Raw genomic sequence first — 23,707 nt, forward strand, 5'->3', positions numbered from 1 at the left:
ATTTTTACTTTTAATTGGCAAATGAGTATTTTTCCTTTAAATGTGAATACCTAATACACATTAATTTTTGTTATAAAGAAACAAAGTATGAACTAATTTATACACAACTATTCTCCTGAATTTAGTCATAACCCATATTTTAAAAATATATCAATTGTTTTATATACACATACGTAATTTTTTCCTGTACATTACATGACTGCCTAGTAAATACATATCACTAAAAAGGATATGAAATTTTTTTTCCCTTTCAAATTTACTGTAGGAATACAAGAAAGTATTTACAACAAAATAAATATTTGTTTTCGGTATGTAAATTAAGTAAGTTTTGCTTCTATGCTCTATGTCTTGACAAGATTTAACTAGTCTTGTAGTAAGTTTAAATATTTACCATAAAATCCACAAGAAATAACTTCGGTTTTATAAAACAAAAAGGTTGGAACAATCAAAACACAGTAAATCTAGCAAATTTCATTTATTATAGGAGATGGGATCCATAAATATTGGGATAAGAGATCACCCTTCAAACATTCATCTAAATTAAAAAATCTCTTCTATCCAGTTAGGGTATGATTTATTCCTAATATCTATAATAATATGAAGTCTATAGCAATTTCATATTCAATATTTTTGAAGTATTTAAGAAACTAATCATTACATTAAAAGTATGTGTAAAGCATCAGGAAATATTCTGTCACTAATATAAAAGTTGCAGGAGAGTTAACAAAAGTATTCTGAAAACCATCTGGCTTGTTAAATATTAACTAGTATAGTATAAAGCCATGAAAGTCGTAAGAAGTGCTGAATAACTTGTAGTTATACTGGATAACTTGTAGTGAATCATTCACAACATATTTAAGTATCAAATGAATCTGAAATACTAAATAATGCAGGTATCTTTATGCTAAACACCCCTTAACAATATTTATAAAATATATTTTACAGAAGAGGGTATTTCTCCACAAGATTAGTAGGAATATTAAAAACAGAAAATAAGTTCCTTAGGTTAACAAGAAAATTAAAATTAGAATCCAAGTTTCCTTTTTTCTTTGTCTGGAACTAGAATCACTATGCCATGTGATTGTAAACACTTCCTAATTGGCTCAATGACAATTCACTTAGCTGTTTTAGATATCACAATGTCTATTCTCTCAAATATAATCATTCCATTTTTTACTCAGGATTGGCATCATGAACATACAAAAGTAAGAATCTTAAGGACAGCAGGATGTTTTTAAATAGCTTTCCCAACGTCAGAGAATATAATATCTCATTCTGCTTTCTCTAATTAAACACGTAGCCAAGTTAGGGCTCTTAAACCCAATTTAGCCCTTCAATATATCCAGGATGAATGTGTAATAACACACCAAACAACAACAAAACAAGGTTCTATTCCATTTAGGCTTAATAAAGGCACTTAAAATTTCACTTATTATACATAGCTTTAAACTAAATGAATATTTTTTATACTTACTGAATAAGGAGGGGTAGGCAGCGAAATTTTAGAAATAAGCTTTAATATGTGCCCATTTCTTTTATGAATAAAATGAAAAATAGAAGTATTAATAATTACTGAGTTATTTTCATCCAAATGTTCACACAGAGGAAAAGGATGTGGTAAAGGCACACGAGATTCAACCTCATAAATGTCTTCATCTTGTTCTTCCAACCATGAGCCACTGAGTTTGACAGTTGCCAAATAGGTTCTATAAGAATCCATTCTAGAAGATGTAGCTGCCAAGCTTCCTCATTTGCTTTATCAGTTTTCCACTACATTAAACAGTTCTTTTTAGTTTATCAAGATATACCACAGCAGTAGGAAAACCATTTTTAGCATTATCAAATAAACATTATAAAATTCACACAACTGAACAACAAAAGAGGTCAGAAAGTCCAAGAAAAAAACCCATAAATCTAAAAAAAACTAGATCTCTATCAATCTTGGTCCAAAAAACTCCAAAACAAACGAAAACCAAACAACAACAAAAGAAATAAAAGCAAGCAAACAAAAACACCTTTTTAACTAGAACAATTAAGTCCATGAAAAATGGAAGAATTAAAGCATAAATATCTAATTAGTTGAGCAATAAAACTGCTTTCAGAATCAAATGTCTGTGGTAGTAAGTAAGCCTTCCAACCTGAACCTGACAGAGAAGGTCAAGTTTTAAATCTCCATAGCAGCAGTCTTGAGAAACGTAGCTGCAACATTATTTCCCTTGTTCTTGCTACATCTCGTTCAAGAGGAAAAGCTCTTCTGAGCAGAGCTATTCAAATAGCCTCTAGAGCTGAGCCAAAGGATTCTATCTAGTCAGTCTCCCCTGAGGAAAAGGTCAGAACAGAGGGTGTGGTTTAATAATGTCTTTACGTATAGGTACACACTGACAGGTGGAATGTGAATTAATAAGCTCACAAAAAAGCCTGTCTAACAGGATCCAAGTTCCACGTCAGAGCTTTGAAAAGGCAATTAGACAAGTTTATAATGTTTCTAAGATAAGCTGGTGTTTTTCCACCCCTTACAAAAACTGCTTTAATTTAAAAATGTGAAATCAAGCCATGTTTGAGGCCACATTACTAATCAAGTATACTATTCAAGTATAGCAAATAATCATTGTTTTTAAAAACTAAACTTCCTTTTGATATTTCCTTAGAAATACTACTCATCTTTTGAGCAGCCACCAAAACTAAATATAGACAGTTCAGCTATAACCTATTTGCATATTATTTACAGAGTGTGTTTTAAGAAAAAAAAATTCTTTTTAAAGCTGCACTGTATATAATTGTTGAAAATCATGCCACTTAAAGTATCTTACGAACCCTGATCAAACTTTAAAAAAGCCCAAGTTGTATATAATTATTAGCCTTCTGGTAGCTCCAGAAACTTGGCAATAGTGAATAAATAAGCCACTCAGAACTTAAAAAGATAAACAACTTATTTTTTAATATTAAAAGATTCTCAGTAAATGAATGTTGTTTTAAATAAAGGAAAAAGCTTTCATTTTGGCATCCTTTTTTTTCTATCCAAGTAACTAAGCATTCTAAACCCAAAAAGTCTTTATCTAAATGAAAAATCCATACTAAAACAAGCAGGTAATATCAACAAAAATCCATTATATAGCCACTCTCACTGCATAAAGTTGTTTAGAGAAGCCAGTACTTAAATCCTTCACAGTAGGCTAATAATTGGGGCAGAGAAATTGACGTTTTCTACAGAAACTCCAGAATCTACAGGGAGATGGCTGTGGCTGGGGAGAAGCAGCTGCCTCTTACAGTTCTGGACTAGGCAATTAAAATTTTTGTTTATTAGGGTTTCTTATGGGACCCTCCAGTTAGTCTGTGAGGATGTCTCTAACACAAGATAGAGACCTAACCATATAACTGCTGCAGCTAAATGTGACTTTAATGGGGTTTCAGCAGACACACAATTATCAATATCCTAGCTGCTCGGCTTTATGAACTGGTGGGACCTCTGTTTAGCAAATCAAATACCTCAGGGAAAGAATCGGTTCCATCTGAAAATTACAGTTTATTTTGATAATTTGGTGTCTAATTTCTCTTATTTGAAGCAAAAACAAAACTCCTAAGAAATATCCCTTTATAAGTAGTAATATTTAGGTAAAGGTAAGAAGTAACTACAAAAAAAGAGAGAAACTGAGGAAAAAAGGATTTAAAAAAGTAATTAAGATGATTTAGAATGGGTCAAACAGCCCTCATAACAACAGTCTAGCTAGTGGTACAGTATATGAATTGATACTTAGAAATATGACCCTGAATTAAAATAATTCAAATTACAGTCTGTTGTTTTCATCAATTTTTGGAAGCATGTAAAACTTGCTTCCATTGGTATAAAACAAAACCCCACAAGTAAGGAGTAATCCCTTGTAACCAGGAAATCAGGTCAAGGTAAGAAATCAACCACAAAGAAAATAGAGTAAAATTAGGAGAAAAAAAGACTCAAAAGAGCAGGAGAGATCATTCAGGATAGTGGCATACAGCCCTGATAGCATCAGTATATTAAAGATGATATATTAATCAAAATTTAGGAAGGTTGACTCCAAATACAGGCAGTCCCCAGGTTACCAATGAGATACATTCCTGAGAACATCTTTAAGTGGGTTTTGTATGTAACTTGGATCCCTGATGAACAGCGCATACACCGCTGTAATAATAATTATAACAACAATACTATAAGGGCTCATGTGTTATAATAATACACTGTTAATACTGTAATAATAATAATAATACCCCTTATTGTAATAATAAGTTACAGAAACTATTGTGTTCTTTTAATTCAAACAAACAGAACATAAAAACAAACTCATACAAAAAGTTTAGATATGAGAAATTTCAAAAAGAACATTAAAAAGGTTAACACTAACCTAGCTAGGCTAATAGGAATGTTATGCATATTTTGATCTTCTAACCAAATCAATAATAAACAGTCCATTTCAATAAGTAATCCACTACAGTAGTAATTACACTAGTAATAACCGACGCTTTCACTGGAGCACTGCCTTTCACATGTTCCATCATTTTCACTTTATCCTTTACAACTGTTCCAATAGTTGAGCAACTGAAGCCTTATGCTTTCCCAATGAATGATGGCATCTGGCCTTTCTCCAAACGCTTAATCATTTCTGCTTTTGTTTCCACTGTAATTACCTTTCTCTTTGCTGCAGATCACCTGGACTTGCAGTAGGATTTTCACTTTGGAGGCATGGTCGTAAGGGTAAAACACAGACTCACAAAATTGAATGAAGATGACGAAAGTGATACTATATATATAAGCGACTGTATAAATAATGAAACTAGCCACTAGCATAAAGATGCTGTGCTGATGAACCTTATGCCACGCGAGTTCGGCAGAAACTAGTTCCCAAATTATTAATTTAATTATTTAATTATAAATTATCCTTATAGGGAGCCTTGGGAGCCTGTTCATGGAACACTGTAAGTTGGGTTGTCCATAATCCAGGGACTATCTGTAATTCAAATTATATTCTATTTTGGTTTTTTCCTTTTATTTTAAAAAGCATGTAAAACTTTTTGTGATCAAAAACAATTAAAAGAAAATGACTTCAGATTTTACAATAACACACTTCTAATTATCCAGACTAACTCATTTATCCCCAGGTTTCAGATAATCAAGATTTTAATGTATATTTGAAGGCTATTAATTTGCACTACAGAGTTGTTTCCCATATAAAAGAGCTTTACTTTAACCACATAATGTCAAACCATTTAACCGTTTTTCCCCATAAATTATTTCCCTCAAATTGTAAAACACTCTGGTTGCTCTCTTTTGGACTTTGATTTGTTTACTTATTTCTCTATGTCATTTAACAAAAGGACTAAATCCTGCATATATTACCCTGACAGAATCCTCACCAATGCTAAACACACTGGAAGACAATAATACTTGACGGCAAAATGTGTTTTAGCACTTTGATCACAGTTACGTTTAAAACACAACAACAAAACATAATCTTCACTTAAACTACTGTTTCATATCCAGACTCCTCTGAGAAAATATAGAAGCATGTAGGTTTGATTCCATAATCCTCAAAAATGAGAATTAGTAAACTCATGAGAGCTTCCTATAGTAAAATCATTCTATGGGAATAAATCAGTTATCCATTAATTTCTTCCAAGGCCTGAAGGAATCTCTTGAAAAATAATCTTCTTTATTTAAAGCCATCTTCTATGGCTTTAAAGGATATCTCTAGATTCTGGAAAACTTTAATTGCTGAAAGACTATTCTCATAGAACAGAATTATTTCTATTTCTACCTGATTTAAGAGATTAAGAATCTGGGCCGGGTGTAGTGGCTCACGCCTGTAATCCTAGCACTCTGGTAAGCTGAGGTGCGCGGATTGCTCGAGGTCAGGAGTTTGCAACCAGCCTGAGCAAGAGCAAGACCCCGTCTCTACTATAAATAGAAAGAAATTAATTGGCCAACTAATATATATAGAAAAAATTAGCCGGGCATGGTGGCACATGCTTGTAGTCCCAGCTACTTGGGAGGCTGAGGCAGAAGGATTGCTTGAGCCCAGGAATTTGAGGTTGCTGTGAGCTAGGCTGACGCCAGGGCACTCACTCTAGCCTGGACAACAAAGTGAGACTGTCTCAAAACAAAACAAAAAAAAAGAGTTAAGAATCTGTGAAATCATACACTCACAGGTAACTTTTCTGCAGAACCACAAAGAGACTACTGAATAAAGACTGTATCAAACAGATTACCTTTCTAAGGGCCTTAGGATAGTCTCTGAGCACTTTTCCTCAAATTATAATGAAATCTTTCCCAATAGGCAATTACCAACACGTTGAATATAAGCCTGATTTTACGGTAGCCTATCTAGGCAAAAGTAAAATCCATCATAATAAATGCATTATTATATGGACTTAGACATTATCATTGGGAAAATCACCTCTCAAATCAAATACATAAAGTGAAATACTCTTATAATACATATCCTGAAATCAGCCTATAAGGCAGATACATTGTCTAATGTCCTGATACTTAGTAAAGAAAATGTTTATCAGTTCTTTTATAAAAAGAGGATGTAAACCTATGAAACCTATATAGCCTAATATTTTAAAACTAAGTACAAAGTTTAATCATATACAACTTCCAATAAAATTATACAACATAAAAAACCATACCATTAAAAAAGGGGGGAAAACCCCAGAAAGAACCTTGAATATTCAACAAAATTTACTCAGACATTGGGCTCTTTTCAATGACATTTGCCTCCCCACAACCACAAGCCCACAATCACCTGCAACAATCCCTCTCTCTAGCATTATTGGAGGCAAAGTCTTTCTGACAAAAAGTCCACAATTTTCACCTGTGCTCTGGATTCCAACCTCACTCCATAGATCTCATTCCACAAATCCTGTCCCTTTTGTCCTGCATCTTAAACTTCTCCATTGCTAATCAATATAAATTATTCTAACCTTTAAAAATGCAATTTTTAAGCTAGTGCTCTTCTATTTTCTTCAGAGCTAGATGTCATGAAATTGCTATCTCTATTTCTTCATGTCTATTTCTTTAACTGTCTAAATTTTGGATTCCTTCTCTACCACTCTCTTACACTGTTCTCACCAACTAAGGTCACCGATGACACCCATGCTGAATATCCAATGGACACTAAATCCTCAGTATCTGACCTCTCCCTAGTAGCTGACACTTTGGGAAACTCTTCCCTCATTTGGCTTTTATGACACTATTCTCTTGATTTTCCTCTTACCTCTCATTCTCAATATCTTTTGTAGACTTTTATCTTTATTCTCTTTTAAATGTCAGTATTCTATCAGTATGAAAAATTAGCTCTTTGTAAACCTCTAATACCATGGCTTCAAATACTTTTACATGATAACAACTTTCAATCTAGTCCTCTCCTAACTCCAGACCCTAGTGAATATCTTTACTTGAATGCCCCTTCTGTGCATTTCAAACTCAGCTTAACTCATTATTCACTTCTTTTGCATCACCTATCTAAATGAAATAACCAAAAACTTGGTCAGTCAAGGATTCATACTTGGTTTTCTCCCCTCTTCCTTATCCTCTACATCTAATCAGCCATACTAACTTCTCCTAAATTCACCTTCAACTAGTTTCCAAATCACACTCCTCCTGCCTTAACTTAATCTCTGTTAACTTCTCAATTGGAATGTTCTAAGAGTCTCCTCTCTCTCTACATTCAGCACCTTTTCTCACCACCTTCCTGCCCACCCACTAGGCATACTGCTGACTCAGGAATCACTCTAAAATACAAACCTGATATTACTTTCTTGCTAAAAATATTTCAATGACTTCCCACACTTTTCAGCATAAAGTTAAAACTCCTTAACTTAGCCTACAAGGGACTTTGACATGTGAACACTGCTTAGCTTCTACTAGCTTCCCAAGGTCCACCCTGGATGTTTGTAACAAAAACTATAGCTCTTCAAACACATCACAAACTCTTCAAACTATTAATACACATAACAATATTGATGAATGCTTGTTTATACCAACATGTTTTATGCCTTTTGCCAAAAATTTTCTTCTTGACCATCTACTTAGTTGCTATTTGTCTTTTAAATCTTTACTTTCTTTTCTCTCATTCTCTCTTTAGTCAGTCTTTCATCTCCACTTCTCCACAGAAATTGCTCTTGTATGGTCACCATTAACACCTAGATTTCAAAATCCATTCCTCAGTCTGTAACCTGCATGGTATATCAGCAGTCATGGGCAAAGTGATTCAATCCTCTCATTTTCAGAGGGCAGACAATGTAGTGGTTGAGAGCACAGACTCTGAAGCCAAACTGCCTGAGTTCAAATTCTAACTCTACCACCTAACTTGTAAGGCTGGGCAAGTGACTTCTCTAACTAGTGTCTATGCTTCTTCCCTGAACACCCTCACCTCAGTCTATTTTTAACAAGGCAGCCAAAAGTGATCATTTTGAAAAATACAAGTTAGATTATTTACTTAAAATTCTCCAATGGCCCCAAACTGGAAACAATCTGTACATCCTTTAAACAGTGAATGATAACCAAACTGTGGTACCTCCATATAATGGAATATTACTTATCTATAAAAAGGAACAAACTACTAATACACATAACAACATAGATGAATCTTGAATGCACTTTGTTAAGGCAATGAGGCCAGACCCAAAAGACTATATATATACAAGGTATGATTTCATTTATGACACTTCAGAAGAGGCAAAACTATGAAGCAGGCTAGTAGCTGTCAAGGGCAGGAGCTGGGGGAAGGGCTGACTATAAAAGAACTGCACCAGGGAATTTTGCCATGATGGAACTATTTTGTCTCATGATTGTGGTAGTAGATATATGATTCCATGCATCTGTCACAATTCAGAGAACTGTCCACACAAGGAATTTTAGTGTACATAAATTTTTTAAAAAATTGAGAATATGAGGAAACTCAAAATGGAATACAAATAACAAATAAATCTAATTATATTAAAAATGAGTAACAAAACCACACTGAAGGTATGGGAGAGAGGGAGAAAAGAACCTTAGACACTGTGAAAAACAGTATTTTGACTATGTACTATAGTGCCAAAGGCACAAAGTACTGTACACAAATATAGTACTGTAGTTAGTAAATTTTTTTCTCACAGGGGTAGTACAGGTTAGCAATCCTGAAATTATTTTGTGTATATTACAGTTGAAGAAATAAGTAAAAACACTGTAGATAATAAGAACCTAGTTTCTCACTGTTGGAGAAAAAAGTGACAAAGGAAAAGGGGAAGGGTAAAATGAACACTGTTGTACTAGACTGGAAGCAGAGGTGTCAGTATGTCCTTTGGTTTTTTATTTTTACTATGCATGCAGATAGATAAAGGTGCAAAGGTTAGTATACATACATATATCTTCGAACTGTCCATTAAGAGGACCTAGAAGTAATGACATCCTAGTAACAATGAGCATATCTAGTACTCAGATCTTGGTTTCTAAATATTATATTCCAATAAAAGGAATGTGGGATCATTGGAAAAGCTGTTGATTCTAGGGCTTCAGGGAAAACACAAAATGGGCCTGGAGCCTCGTGCAGTACAAATGCTCAAAAAAGCAAGCATTTTGAAAGGGCACAAGGGTCACTTTGAAAGAGTTCTCAATGCCAAAGCTGGAAAAAACTAAGTAACTATAGTACTGCATTATAATCCATAGAACAAAATAAATAGCCATGAGTCGACACTGATACTGGCTACAAAAATAAATGTGAGTGAACAGACAGCTATTTATAGAATTACAATAAATAAATGAAGGAATGAGGAAAACAGGAAATCACCATTAGAACACCACAGTAATAATTACTACAAGTAAGATCCACCAAGGGATGCAAAAAATCAGTGGGTGAGGCCAGGTGCCGTGGCTCACACCTGTAATCCTAGCACTCTGGGAGACCAAGGTGGGCAGATCATTTGAGCTCAGGAGACCGAGACCAGCCTGAGCAAGAGTGAGACCCTGTCTCTACTAAAAAAATAGAAAGAAATTAGCTGGACAACTAAAAATATATAGAAAAAATTAGCTGGGCATGGTGGCGCATGCCTGTAGTTCCAGCTACTCGTGAGGCTGAGGCAGAAGGATTGCTTGAGCCCAGGAGTTTGAGGTTGCTGTGAGCTAGGCTGACATCACAGCAGTCTAGCCCCGGCAACTAAGCAAGACTCTGTCTCAAAAAAAAAAAAAAAAAAAAAAAAAAAAAAAAAAAAATCAGCAGGTGAAAGTTAAAGAGAAATAATATTTATATAGTATCAAAGTATCTCCCCCATGACATTTACTAATTACAAAGAAAAAAATGGTAATATTACAGTTGAGAAAGCCAGCAGATACCACAAGCAATCAAGATTAACATCACCAATAAGAAGACATTGACATTATGTGCCTCCTGACAGGACACACAGAGAAGGGAACATCACTCTTGTGGTATTCCTATCAAAAATACATAAGCTTCATGTATCATGAGAAAACAAGAGACTAATTCAGATTGAGGAACATTTTATAAAACAACTGACCAGTACTTTTCAAGTGTTAAGGTCACAAAAGATATAGACAGACTCAGAAATTGTCAGAGACTAGAGAGGACAAAGACGACAAGACAACTAAATACAGTGTGGGATCCTGGAATAGAAAATGGACACTAGTGGAAAAACTACTGAAAACCAAATGGTTTGTAGTTCAGCTAATAGTATTGCACCAGTTTTCATTTCTTAGTTTTGATAATTATAGTGTGGTTATGAAACATGTTAATATTTGGGGAACCTAAGTGAGGGGTAGAACTCTCTGTACTATTTTTATAACTTTTCTACAAATCTAAAATTATTTTAAAATAAAAGCTAAAAATTTTCCCCAAGAACTCCCCATCTCATCAAGAACTAAATCCAGAGCTCTCTGCGATCTGGTTCCCCATATCACTAGGACCTCCTCTTCCACATTCTTGCCACTCTCCTCACTCTAGCTGCCCTGGTCTCTTTGTCAGCCACATGACATGCAAACTACTACCTCACAGCCTTCATATTTGTTTCTTCGCTTGAACATTCTTCTCCCACATACCTGTATGGTGGTCTCCCACACTTCCTTAAAGAATATGCCTGAATATCACTTTATCAAAGATGTCTTCTCTAATTTTTCTATATAAATGCTTCCTTCCCCTGTCATGCTCTATTTCTCTCTATTTTACTTTTCTTCACGACCGTTATCACCATCTCACATACTATTTATCATACATATTTATTTTTGGCCTCCACCATTAAACTAGAAGCTCCTAAGAGCAGGGATTCTGTCCACTTTATTCATTGCTGTACCTCTAATGCCTAGAATAGCAACTGTTATATAATAAGTACTCAAAAATATTGCTGAATGAATGACTGACTCATCTCAAGCATGAAGTCCTACAGTAAACTTTACTTGGTCCCTACCTTACCCCCAAATGTCAGGCTGCTTTCTTCTCTAATCTCAGAATATCCTGTGTAGAGCTATTTTCCTGAATTTCTTTCACTGCAAGCACAAAGATATTTCAGCAGTGCCTACCTGCTGTTTTAGATTTTGTTATAATAAATGAAAAAAAAATCAAAAACCAAAGTTAAATGGAAGTAGTCTATCATAAAGAAGAATCAAATAATGACACATTTAAGAGGAAACTGGAGTACCAGTTATTTCACAGCTATTATATATTATTTTGTGTCAATCTGAGTGACTACTAAAAATATTCTTCAGGTTGAAAATGATTTTAGTTATTAATTAATGGGAATGTTCTGAAGAGGTCAATGGCCTTAACCATTTATCCATGCAAGATTAATAAGTGAACTACAATTTTAGTTTAAAAGAAAGATTTACAAAACTCCTATTCCCATTGTCTTAAAAACATAATTCACTTAAGAAATTTTTATAACTCATTTATAACTCATTTTTATAACTTTTTTTTTTTTTTTTTTGAGACAGAGTCTCGCTTTCTTGCCTAGGCTAGAGTGAGTGCCGTGGTGTCAGCCTAGCTCACAGCAACCTCAAACTCCTGGGCTCAAGCAATCCTCCTGCCTCAGCCTCCCGAGTAGCTGGGACTACAGGCATGCGCCACCATGCCCGGCTGATTTTTTTTATATTATATATATTAGTTGGCCAATTAATTTCTTTCTATTTTTATGGTAGAGACGGGGTCTCACTCAGGCTGGTTTTGAACTCCTGACCTTGAGCAATCCGCCCGCCTCAGCCTCCCAGAGTGCTAGGATTACAGGCGTGAGCCACCGCGCCCGGCTTCATTTTTATAACTTTTTATACCTAACGTCAAACACTAGCTCAACCTTTTATATGACAGCTATTAGTAGAGCACTTCAAAATTAAGCCAGAACAATGCAATGTGAACATTATACTAATAATCTCAATATTAGTGGGTCTCAAACTTTAGCAGTATCAGATTCACCTAAGCATTTATTAAAACAGGTTGCTGGGCCCCAAAATTCAGTAGGTCTGGAGTTGGGCCTGAGAATTTACATTTTGAACATGTTCCCAAGTGATGTTGATGTTGCTGGTTCAGGGGCTGTACTTTGACAAGTGTCTGCTGTAGGGTGACTGCTCTACACAAAGCTTTTGTGATCTGTTCAGTGATATTTAAATTACAACAATACAGTAAAAGCTAAAAAATATAGTGCTGATTTAGTATTTAACAAATTGAGAGTAATTTGGAAAATATCATGGTCAGGCTCCTACTCTTCTTCACTACTAGGTCAAATAAGCAAATGGTTCTTATGAGCTGTGGTACTGGCCCGGGGTACTGAATGTTTCTGGCAGATCCCATGTACTTGATGTTGGCAGTATTAACAGATTATGGAGAAGTTTCCCTCTCTAGTAGCTTGTGAGAACAAGCAACCTGTAGGAACCACTGATCACTTCTACTTTATTTACCATTTTCCATGGTGCTTATCAAAAGACAAATACTGTATTGCATTAACTAAACTGTCCATAATTTACAATGGGATCAAGTAGTAGCAACAGTATTAACAGTGGTCAAGATCCAGTCAAAAGTATTTACATAGGTCAAGAAAAAAAAGTATTTAACAGTTGTTTTCATGGTACGAAAGAAAGTATAAATCACAGGAATAAAATGCTAATATGCTTAAAATAAGGAAAACACAAAACAAAATACAGGATCATGTACGAATTCAGGATAGAATCATCTATACTAAACAACTTACACAGAATAAAAGGGACAATTATAACGCATATGCATTTAAGCATTTAAGTGTTAAAAGGCAACCACTGAAAATGTCTAAATCAGCTCAGTTTATCGATTGGGGTAGCATATCATACTTCAAACTCAGTACATATTAACAATATAAGGAGAGTACCTGACTACTAGTTTCACTTATGGCTTCTAGGAGTTTTTCAACTGCTGCTTGTAGTCGAGAGCTAATGTTCAGCATAAATTCTTCATTTTCAGGGTCTATTTCAGTTCCAGCAAAACCACTCCTCACAAGCCGTTGAGATAACTCTGTTCCTTCCTCAGTTACTTTTGACCACATGCTACTGTCATTTCTTGGCATATCACTTCCAGAATAAGAGGGTATGGATTCATCTGTTACTAGAATAATAACATTTTAAAGCCATAAGTTAATTATAATAATTATAACTTTAAAAGTTCCAAAATAATATGAAATTGAAACTTGAAATCATGGAAATTATAAAGTCTTTTAAAGACAGCATTGCAACAAAAGGAATACGCAAACACAGAATGTAGTATTATTCAATAACCAAGTAAGAATGAAAAGAATGCTATCCTATGCTAACAGGACTTCACAGGAATTAATATTTGGGTTATTTAGTATTTTTTCTTTGATAAAAACTTTTATGACAACTTTCAACAGATACTAAGTGTCCACCGTGTAGAGTTTGCTAAGTAATGGGGAAACATAGGTGATAAGATCTGGTTCCTATCCTCAAGGACTTTACAGTATACAGAGTAAACAAATATATAAATAACTAAAATAAAAGAAAAACATTGTGCGATAGGATGTTCTAGGTGTACAGAAGTATAGAATAAGTGCATAAATTTATTTGGAACAGACTGTTTGATTTTTGAGCATTACACTGTGTAGTATCACCTGCTCCACCTACACAGTAAAAGGGACTAAGATCATTTTGTAGCTTGCTACTTTTGTAAGAGGTAGGGAAAAGATTAGACTGATGATCAGTTCTAATTTAACTTTGGACATTGTTATCCACACTATGCACACAAACTTACATAAGTAGAAGATAAGCTTTGGAAATGTTTTCTCTAAAATAAAAGCATATAGATTATTCATCACTGCCATGGAATATTCATGCATGGCAGCATGCTACAACATGATGATAAAATTTCCTGAAGAGAAATGATCTATTCTTTTATTACATGTAGTACACATTTGTTATCAGTAACTATAACAAAGTTAACAAACTAAAGCAAAGGAAACTTTAATGTCCAAAAACCTCAGAATAAACAGTTTGATGCATTTACCCAGAATAATAGCTGTTTATTAGAACTCATCTTGCTAAAGTAGCTGGTACCACATGGAGTTCTCTTAGCCACATACAGTAATGGTATCAGATGCAGCTTCAGACACAAGATCTGACTTCAGCACAATTCAATACTCGGTAAGCAACTCCTCTTTACCAGTCAATGGCTGAAGAGTACAAAACTGCATTCTATGGCATGATTTTAAAAGTTTGCTATCTGTACATAGGTTTACCTATCTAATTCTTGGTATAACAACTAAAACTATTTTCACTTCGTATTTTTGTTCCTAAAATTAAAAAAACACATCAACTACACTGGTATTTATTTTTGCTATTCCATGTGTTCAAAATGGAATGCTCTGATAACAGAGATTAATACTTTATAAATATTTATGAATTCAAAATGATGTTGGAATCCAAAATGATCAAGGCATAGCACAAGGTATATTGCAAAATCACTAAATCAAAGTAATGTAACCTAGAAAATAAATATTTTTAAAGAGATTATAGAAGAAATATTAATAGTTTTTAGTTGGGTCTTAAAAAAACTAAAAACACTTATGTTAAATACAGCATCTTTATCTGAGACATTAAATGGATTCTAGTGACATTTTCTTTCTCATAGGTACAGAAAATATGACAAATTTGGGGCCAAGGGAATAGCCTGATATGATGAGAAAGCTAAGTTTTATGGGGCAAAAATATGGGGAGAAGTAGAGATGACATAGAAGGAAGAGCTAAAAAAAAAAGGTAGCTGGAAAGTAGGTTGGATTCAAGCTGTGAATGATCTTAAATCTTACAGTAACCTTGGTATTTATGCTATAAAAAATGGAAAGGATAAGTCATTTTTTGAGCAGGAAGATAATATCAAATATGTGAATCAGGAAATAAAATGTAGCAATCCAGACAGGTAAGCTGGAGAAGAAAAGCCTAGTTATAAAGCTATTTCAATATCCAGATGAGCGGTGACAAGGACATGAACAAAAATGGTGGAGCTGTGGGGTGGGTTGGCAAAGTCATAGGTTGGAGAGGACTGAATGTGTAAGACAAGGTAGAAAGAAAAGCACAAGATGACTCTGGGTTTCCAGTTTTGATGATTCTTAGATGACAGAGGAATCATTAAGAGAAATACTAAAAAATGAGAAGAATGTATAATAAGCATGAAAATGATTAGCCTGAAGTATTAATGAGGTATGTGAAATGAGTTAACTGTTAGAATTTTGGGTCTGCAGAGATTTTGGGATCATTTGTAGAAAGGTTAGAGTTGAAACCGCGGAAGTGGATACATTTGTTTTAAGAGTATATTTAGTGAGAAAAGGAAGACAAAGTTGGAGGCTCTGTGTATTATAAGCTAACAAAAGAACCTGTATTAACAGAATATGAGAGACAGGAGAGAGATGTTCCAGGAGACAAAAGAACAGTTCAAAAAAATAAAAGAGACTGGGGGCCGGGCGCAGTGGCTCATGCCTGTAATCCTAGCACTCTGGGAGGCCAAGGCAGGCAGATTGCTTGAGGTCAGGAGTTCGAAACCAGCCTGAGCAAGAGCGAGACCCCGTCTTTACTATAAATAGAAAGAAATTAATTGGCCAACTAACATATATATAGAAAAAATTAGCTGGGCATGGTGGCGCATGCCTGCAGTCCCAGCTACTCGGGAGGCTGAGGCAGAAGGATTGCTTGAGCCCAGGAGTTTGAGGTTGCTGTGTGCTAGGCTGATGCCACGGCACTCACTCTAGCCTGGGCAACAAAGTGAGACTCTGTCTCAAAAAAAAAAAAAAAAAAAGAAATTGGGATAATGTTAGCGGTCTAGAAAGACAATCAGGACGAGGATTGAGAAGATGCTATGGATTTGACAATTAGGAGGTCAGGAAAGCTGTCAAATGCAGGAGTTAGTCTACTCTCTCATCAAGTTTGCTGAAGTTTACCTTAAGCAGGAAGCAAAGCTGAGAACAATCAATACAATTTTTTTTAAGGCAGTATGAAAACAACAGCATTTTTTAGATATAGAGAAGGAATCAATGGTGAAGAAAAGATTGAAGATATTGTAAATTACATGGCAGTAAAACTCAAGCACAAAATATAGAAAACATGAAACAAAACATTTTATAAAAGGCCACTAAATATCAGTCTTTTGAAATGGCTAATAAAACAAATAGACATTAAAGTACCTAGAAAAGGTGAAGAAGTCAGCTGAATGTATTTTATTAATAACATTTTGAAGATACAAACACTCTGAAATAATCTGAATAATACATTCTGATGAAGAAAAAGGATTTTTAAAAATTCTTATGACATAAAGGAATGAGAAGAACATCAAGTTTACATTTCATTTATAATAACTAGTCTTCAGGTGGAAAAATCAGAAGATAATATAAATCAGCAGGGTAATTTCACAACATGCCAATAATCATCTTAGAATAGCCAGTTTGGTAAACAGAATCAATTCAGATTGGTGAACCACTCAGATCTATGCCTTTTAAACATAGTAAATGATGGCTATTCAAGTCCTTTAATCATTTACTTTATGGATTAGATCATGTTCTTGTCCAGACAGATAACAATAAATTCCTTAGATTAAAGCAGGATGGACAATATGAGAGAGTCTTCCCTGCCCCAATGGTTCTCTGTAGATCCCTATAGCTCCAACTGGAAACCACTGGGCTCTAGTTTGACCCTAGTATTCAAAAGTTGAGAAAACTGTACTGAAGCCATGGGAGACTTAAGAGATTTGCCCACGGTTACAGTGAGCCAGTAAAAACCAAAGCCTTCTGATTACTAAGCCACCATTCTTTCTATAAGATCACACTACTCCAAAAGGAAGCTGCAGAAAATGAGATTTGGTCCCTGACCTCCCATAGAAGAGGTGAGCACTCTACCACTGAACTATCACAAAGCAGATTTAAAGGAGATTTTCTTCCAACACAGCCTGGGAACTTGTTTTTATGAACTGATCTAATAATATTCATTCAGGCTCAAGTGATCTTACATTGGCTCAAAATCTCCCTTCAATTTCATAAACAAGTTTACTCTTATGAGGAAGCAAACATTAGTAAATCATTATTTATTTTTTTTGAGTGTTAACAAGTCCATACATGTTTAAAATCTAAACAAGTTCAGACCTGAAGACCGAAAATGGATTACAAGTGTTGAAAGAAAAAGTCATATATAAAAACTGAAAGGTAAAAGTCACTTTATAATCAGATTAAGACAATTTTTGTTATGTTAAATAACACATAACTCTTTCAAAAAGGTACATTAGTTTTTAATAATAATACTTCCATTAAAAATATGAAGGAATATAAAAAAAATTCTTACATATGGAACACAGTGTTAGTACGTTAAAACCTACATTTTCTTCAAGGTTTAAGAAAAATTTCAAAGTTTTAAATTACAAATTCTATTAATTCAATATATCCTTTAAGATGCAAGATAGGTCTAATAAGTGTCCCCAAAGATATTAGTGGCCATCCTAATTTTATTAGTAAGACTAAAACACCATTGCTAAACATAAAGACATAAAAATTGAGTTAATTAAATGGAAAGTGTACATTATAACTAATGATGCTAATACCAGCAAAATTATCTCTGCTACAATATTCTATATACTATATTTCTTAACTGTGGATTTAACTTTTTCTTTTGTATCTTATTATTCTTTCAGAATCAGTCAACAGTTAAATAATTAAAATTTTAAAGGGTTTAATTGATTGAAATGTATGTAAGGTGGTTTTGAGCAAAATATTAAGTACTATGACTTTATCTTGCCTTGAATCAGAATCTCAGTGCTTCCTTCACTGGACTGTGAATTGCTACAAAGCAGAGCACATAGAGAAACTGCTCCATAAATTTTTGTAAAATTGAACTGATAAAACTGCTTAAAATTAAAAACTCTATTACTGGATATCTTAAAATAGGATATAGACACACTTCATCAATATTGGCAGATTTAGGTATAACTGCCAGAAAGTAAGCTAGTGGATCAGATGTCCTTTTAGGTCTGCTTTCTCACAGAAAATGAATATAAACAATCCTCTGTGCTTGAGTTAAATTACAAATGTATTACTTTTTATAACTATGGGGACACTACTCTGGAAGTTAGTTCACAGTTGAAGAAGACAAAGATAAGGAAGATGGCTATGTCATGTCAAGACCTAATCTCTGGATTCTCTCTTATTTCAAACCACTTTTTAAAAGAAAGAAAGCACCTAGCTGAGGATAGTCCGAAGTTAAGACCAAACTTTTGATTTCTCATTAAGACTTTCTTCAAACTATCTCAACAGGTATGGAAAAGTGGTGCCAGATTCCTAAAAACTCTTTATTTCTAACCTTTCCTTAATTGATAGAGTGGTTTCAAGATGTCATCCATATTCCACAGATATTAAGAGTCCTGAATGCTGATGTGGAATTTTTCTTTTATTGGTGGAGAAGCTGGAAGCCTTCCAGTTTATGCAGGCACAGTAGCAACCCTAGGTAGCTTGAGCATGAGCTAATGTGCATATGACAACTCTAAGGCACACACTTGCAAATGCTATACAGTAATAGAGTTTGTAAAGAATGGCTCTAATGTATTTGTGTTTGGAGGTCCAGTTGCTGGAACATACTTGAATATTTTCCTTTTTATATTTTCAACATAGAGAAGCACCTCGAACTCAGCAAGATTTGTGGAATATGATGACTGCTTCGACAGCATATAAAACTAGTACCTCCTGTGTGTTCCTCATGGACACTTGACTTTACAGAAGCCTCCGCTTCTGATCTCCAAATCAGGCTGGCAGATGACTGGCCTTTACTAGATCTATCTAGAATCCCAAGGACATGGCGACCAATTGTTTCTTCAACAGCTGCTGTTGTCTTTACAACTTCTAACAGGATCTTCAGAAGTCTGTTATTAGCTTTCTGGAGGGCATATCTGTAAAGAAACATTTATTAAAATGTTTAATCTTTTTAGGCATACACTTTATATCCTATAAAAATGCACTGCAAAATATTTGATGATATATATGATCCTCTCAATTAACATAATATGCAATAGCACCTACAACAAAGTGTTTCTTGTTTTTCATTTATTTTATAACTATATTATAAAGTGATTTGTTTACATCTGAAGAAATTTGGGCCAGTTTAACTGTACCGTTTTTTTAAAAATGTGCAGCATTTAATTGACCTGAAAGGAATCAAATAACTAAACTTTTAAGCTAGCTGCCAGGTTAGAAGAAAATTTTAAGGAGATAAAAAATTTAAATTTTAAAAAATATGGTAGTACCAAAGTATATGCAAGTTATTAAGCTGGTTATACTGCTCATGGTTATTCATATATATTTTGTACAATTAATCTTTTTATGTATCAAACATATAAAAACAAAATTTAAAACATAATTTTAAAATCTCACCAGAAAAAAATATGTGGTGGTATTTCTACAACTTAATGGTGAACTGGATCCTTAAATTATAAAAAATAGGCAGAGACCAATTTTTAAAAAGGTCTGTAGTGAAATTTCACTATCTGCCAACACCAGAGGGAATATCATAAGCTGTTTTTATTACATCTGCTCCAGAGACAAAAATGTCTCAAGTTACACCACACTCATTTCACCCAGTAGAAGAAATCTATTTTCAACTAAATAGAATTAATGGTATGTCTTTTTAAAAATACATTCTTATTTTTAAAAAATTAGAAAATACTGCTAATTACCCACCATAAAACCTTAGCACTCAATTAGTACTAACATTTTAATTGTTACATTTCTAGACTTTACACCTTCTCTGTCTCTTATAAATATACATATTTTTTTAAAACAAAAATGGGATCATTCTGAAAAATGAGCTTTTGTACATTTTCTTTTTTGTTTAACATGAACATTTTTCCATTTCAAGAAAGGTACTTGTATAAATGGTGATTCAGAGGATTACCTAATTAATTTTCTAAAGAACTCTCTTAACAACTCAGTTCAACAAACTTTATACTTTATACATGTAGACAAAATAAGAGACTTTCATGGTAAAGGTCCTCTGCCTTAAGACAGTTAACTTCACATTGTAGGAGATTACTAACAATCAGGTTAAAGGATATCTGTTTTCACAGGCACATGATACATCTATTTTAAGATATAAAGGGAGAAGTTTTCCTTTAGTATTTGTCAAGTGAAACAGTTCTATTTTTGTACCTAGATCAAGTTCTCTGCTTATATAATCAAGAATACTAAAAATAAAACTCTAAATAATTTAGTTAGTAGAAAGTCAAGGGTTTTATTTCCTTAACTTTTTCTGAGGTTCTGTTCAAACCCCATGTCCTAGGATAAGAGTAATGTAAAAATATTTCTACTTAAGAAAAAATGATTAAAATATGAAGGTAAAAAGAAATAAAGATACTCATTTTGTTAGCACTCACTATAAAAATTCCTAAAGATTAAATACTGCATAATTTTTAAAATATACCAATTAAAAATAAATAATATAAAATAAACATTTTGTTTATTTTATATTGCCATGGTAACTCTAGTTTTCATACACTGTCTTTCTTGTTTGAGTTCCATACTGACTGCGTTCCATACTGATGATCCAATGGGGAAGCCAAAATCTTAGGGGCCAAATTCCTCCATGCAAGCTGAGGAAGGAGGTTAGGAGGACACAAAGAGGGTTGACAGTCACAGAAATTGGAAAAGGAGGAAATTAAGTTAGTAAATATTAGTTTTAACTTAAAATTAAAGAAATTATCTTCATTTGAATAAATTTTAAAATATTGTGCTTAAAGTCCTTAATATTAACGTGGGATAACTACTCTCATTTAACATTTTTATATTAATCTCTGAAAATCAAAGTAAGGAAAAGCTTTGTTAACATCAGGTAATTAATTTATTACTTTATAAAACTAGGATAAGGATTAAAAGTTTTCATCTCTTATGTAGTAATGCATGAAAGAAGCTAAATGTGAAATGTTTACAGTTATAGTAACTTTTTTCTTAGCAAAACCAAACCAGGAAATAGCTTACATTGAATACATGTCCATATAGTCAAGAAATAAACTAAGAAAAAAGGAGGAATAAAGTTCACAAGTAGAACTGCGAACTTTTAGATACAAAATGACATATGAGAATAAAATTAATCAAGAAAGATTCAATATCCAAATACCTTAACATTTAAAGTATGTGATTAAAATCCAATCAAAAATTACATATATACAATAGATTTTTTAAAATTTGTCTATTTAATGATCAAAAATTGATAATCCTTTATATTCTAAACATATATGGACATGTTTAATACACATATAGTATGACGGTTTTTAAGACAAAGTATAAATGTACAAGATAAAAGTGAGGACAAATAAAGCTTACTACATTGAAACAACCATTTTAATTCATGTGGCACATTTTGTATACCTTTCATTGGACAGAATATCAGAAGGCACATCTTCAGGTTTTCTGTCCAATTCCTTTTCTTTAAACGTCTGTTCTTCAATTTCCTCTTGACTTTCATTTCCATTCTGTTTAGGTTTGTACAAAGGTAAAGAGGAGAAGACAGAAAGAAAACCTGTCATCTCGGAAGTAGCATGTCATTCTTCTATATTGGTATAAGGTAAAATAGAAACCTTTGTGCACAAAATTGATACTGCTTCAAATAATATTTAACTATATCTTATCGGGAGATTAGCATTATAAAAAACAAGATGAAACATTCTAGTGCACAGATGAAAAAAATTTTTATGGGTTCAAACTAAATGCAGGCTATAGTGCAACAATAAAGTTTGTTAGTTTGCTCCTTGGTGAAATAGTTGCTGCCATAGCAATGCCAGATTCAAATTACTTTAAATAAGGCATTTTGACTCCACCTACCTTACATGTAAGCAATCACAAATATGTTAAGCTCAACACCTACAAAAAATACATTTCACATCACCAACAAAGACAAACAAATCCTACTGAATTGTTGATCCATTGCTCCTAGGTGGGCCAAAGTCCATACTACCTGTGTTTGCGTACTGCTGTTGCGCAGCTCACAACACAGCTTCTCTCTTCCAGCTAAAGACAGCTGCTTTAGTGCTTCCAGCTCCTCTAAAAGCACCCTCTCTCTCTCTGAAACCAGGTTTTCATTATCTATGGAAGATCTCTAAATAAGAAAAAAGGTCATGAGAGAATATTGTTTGCGATAGAAGAAAAGAGCAGAAATATTAAGCAGATTTCTTTTAAACCCCTGGAACCAACAGATGCTGGTTATACCTTTTATTTATATTTCATTATAAGGGGTTAAAAGAATATACAAAGTTCAATGCAAAATTTGAAACCTTAAAAAAAAAAAAAGCTAATTAAGCCTAGTCAGAAATTTGTGCAGTTCAATTAATATTTTAATGTCAATTTTGCATTGAATATTAAGAAGTGTGAATTTACAAAATGCAATGAAGAAAAGCAAAAGCAAAATTAGTTTTTCCAAATTATGTTTTATGCTCAACTCCCAATTTTCCTATTAATTTATACTTGGAGTATGTATATACAGTAAAACTTCTTTATTTCATGTATCTTCTTTTAGCTTTAGTTTTCAAAATTAAATTCACTAAATTTAAAAACTTTATATAAAAATAAAGTTAAAAATTTATATAAAAACTTTTACATAAATATTTCTTGCTTTTCTGCAATGATTTTGTGAATACATTTTATATAGCAATTGATTCAGCTCCCAAATACCAAGGGATATTTAGATTTAGTCAAGAAAGGGATAAGAACATTATATAAATTTACATTTCTCAAATCAAGAAGAGATGTTTCTCTGGAGAAAGTTCCAGAAACATACCACTTCATACGTTTTCCATTCATGATTAAAAAGATGGATTAAAGATAGATAAAGGTAAATGTTAGAGATGCTAACTGGTAGACTCACAAAACTATAAATGAATATGGGAATACTGAACAATAGCAACTGAATACTGGAGTACCTCAGCACAAAGTCGTTTCAAATTTTTCAAAGAGCTTTTGCTATGTACAGTCAATGAAACAATTTTTAAAAAAATTAACCGTGTAGCCACTTTTCCAGTGCTTGAAAAGTTAGTTAAATAAAATGATAGAAAGACAACGCACACTTCAAGGTTGAGTTAGGTGTTCTTAACCAGAACTAACGCTGTTGTGCTGGCGGAGTGTGTCCCTGATGCTAAATATATGTAATTTATTCAGATCTTGGCAAAAAAAGAAACATTTTACAGGCTAAAGTACACTGCTATTT

General features: G+C 33.5%; 1 protein-coding gene across 8 annotated transcripts in view; it reads right to left on the bottom strand.

Annotated features, from left to right (window-relative positions):
• Positions 1 to 23,707, bottom strand: part of AKAP9 (A-kinase anchoring protein 9) — a 148,589-nt gene that overhangs the window by 46,200 nt on the left and 78,682 nt on the right. For 3 of the 8 annotated variants that reach the window (XM_076006443.1, XM_076006442.1, XM_012779612.3), the window contains exons 19-23: positions 22,463 to 22,603; positions 21,877 to 21,980; positions 21,006 to 21,101; positions 19,201 to 19,406; positions 13,354 to 13,586 (exon numbers count right to left, since the gene is read on the bottom strand). In XM_076006443.1, coding sequence (XP_075862558.1) covers positions 13,354 to 13,586; positions 19,201 to 19,406; positions 21,006 to 21,101; positions 21,877 to 21,980; positions 22,463 to 22,603 — 780 coding nt within the window. Of the gene's footprint in view, positions 1 to 1,474; positions 4,207 to 13,353; positions 13,587 to 19,200; positions 19,407 to 21,005; positions 21,102 to 21,876; positions 21,981 to 22,462; positions 22,604 to 23,707 lie in introns of those variants that run through there. The other 5 variants (XM_012779613.3, XM_076006445.1, XM_076006444.1 and 2 more) reach the window with 3 other exon arrangements.

Source organism: Microcebus murinus, chromosome 9, assembly GCF_040939455.1.
Source record: "Microcebus murinus isolate Inina chromosome 9, M.murinus_Inina_mat1.0, whole genome shotgun sequence".
Lineage (NCBI taxonomy): Eukaryota > Metazoa > Chordata > Mammalia > Primates > Cheirogaleidae > Microcebus > Microcebus murinus.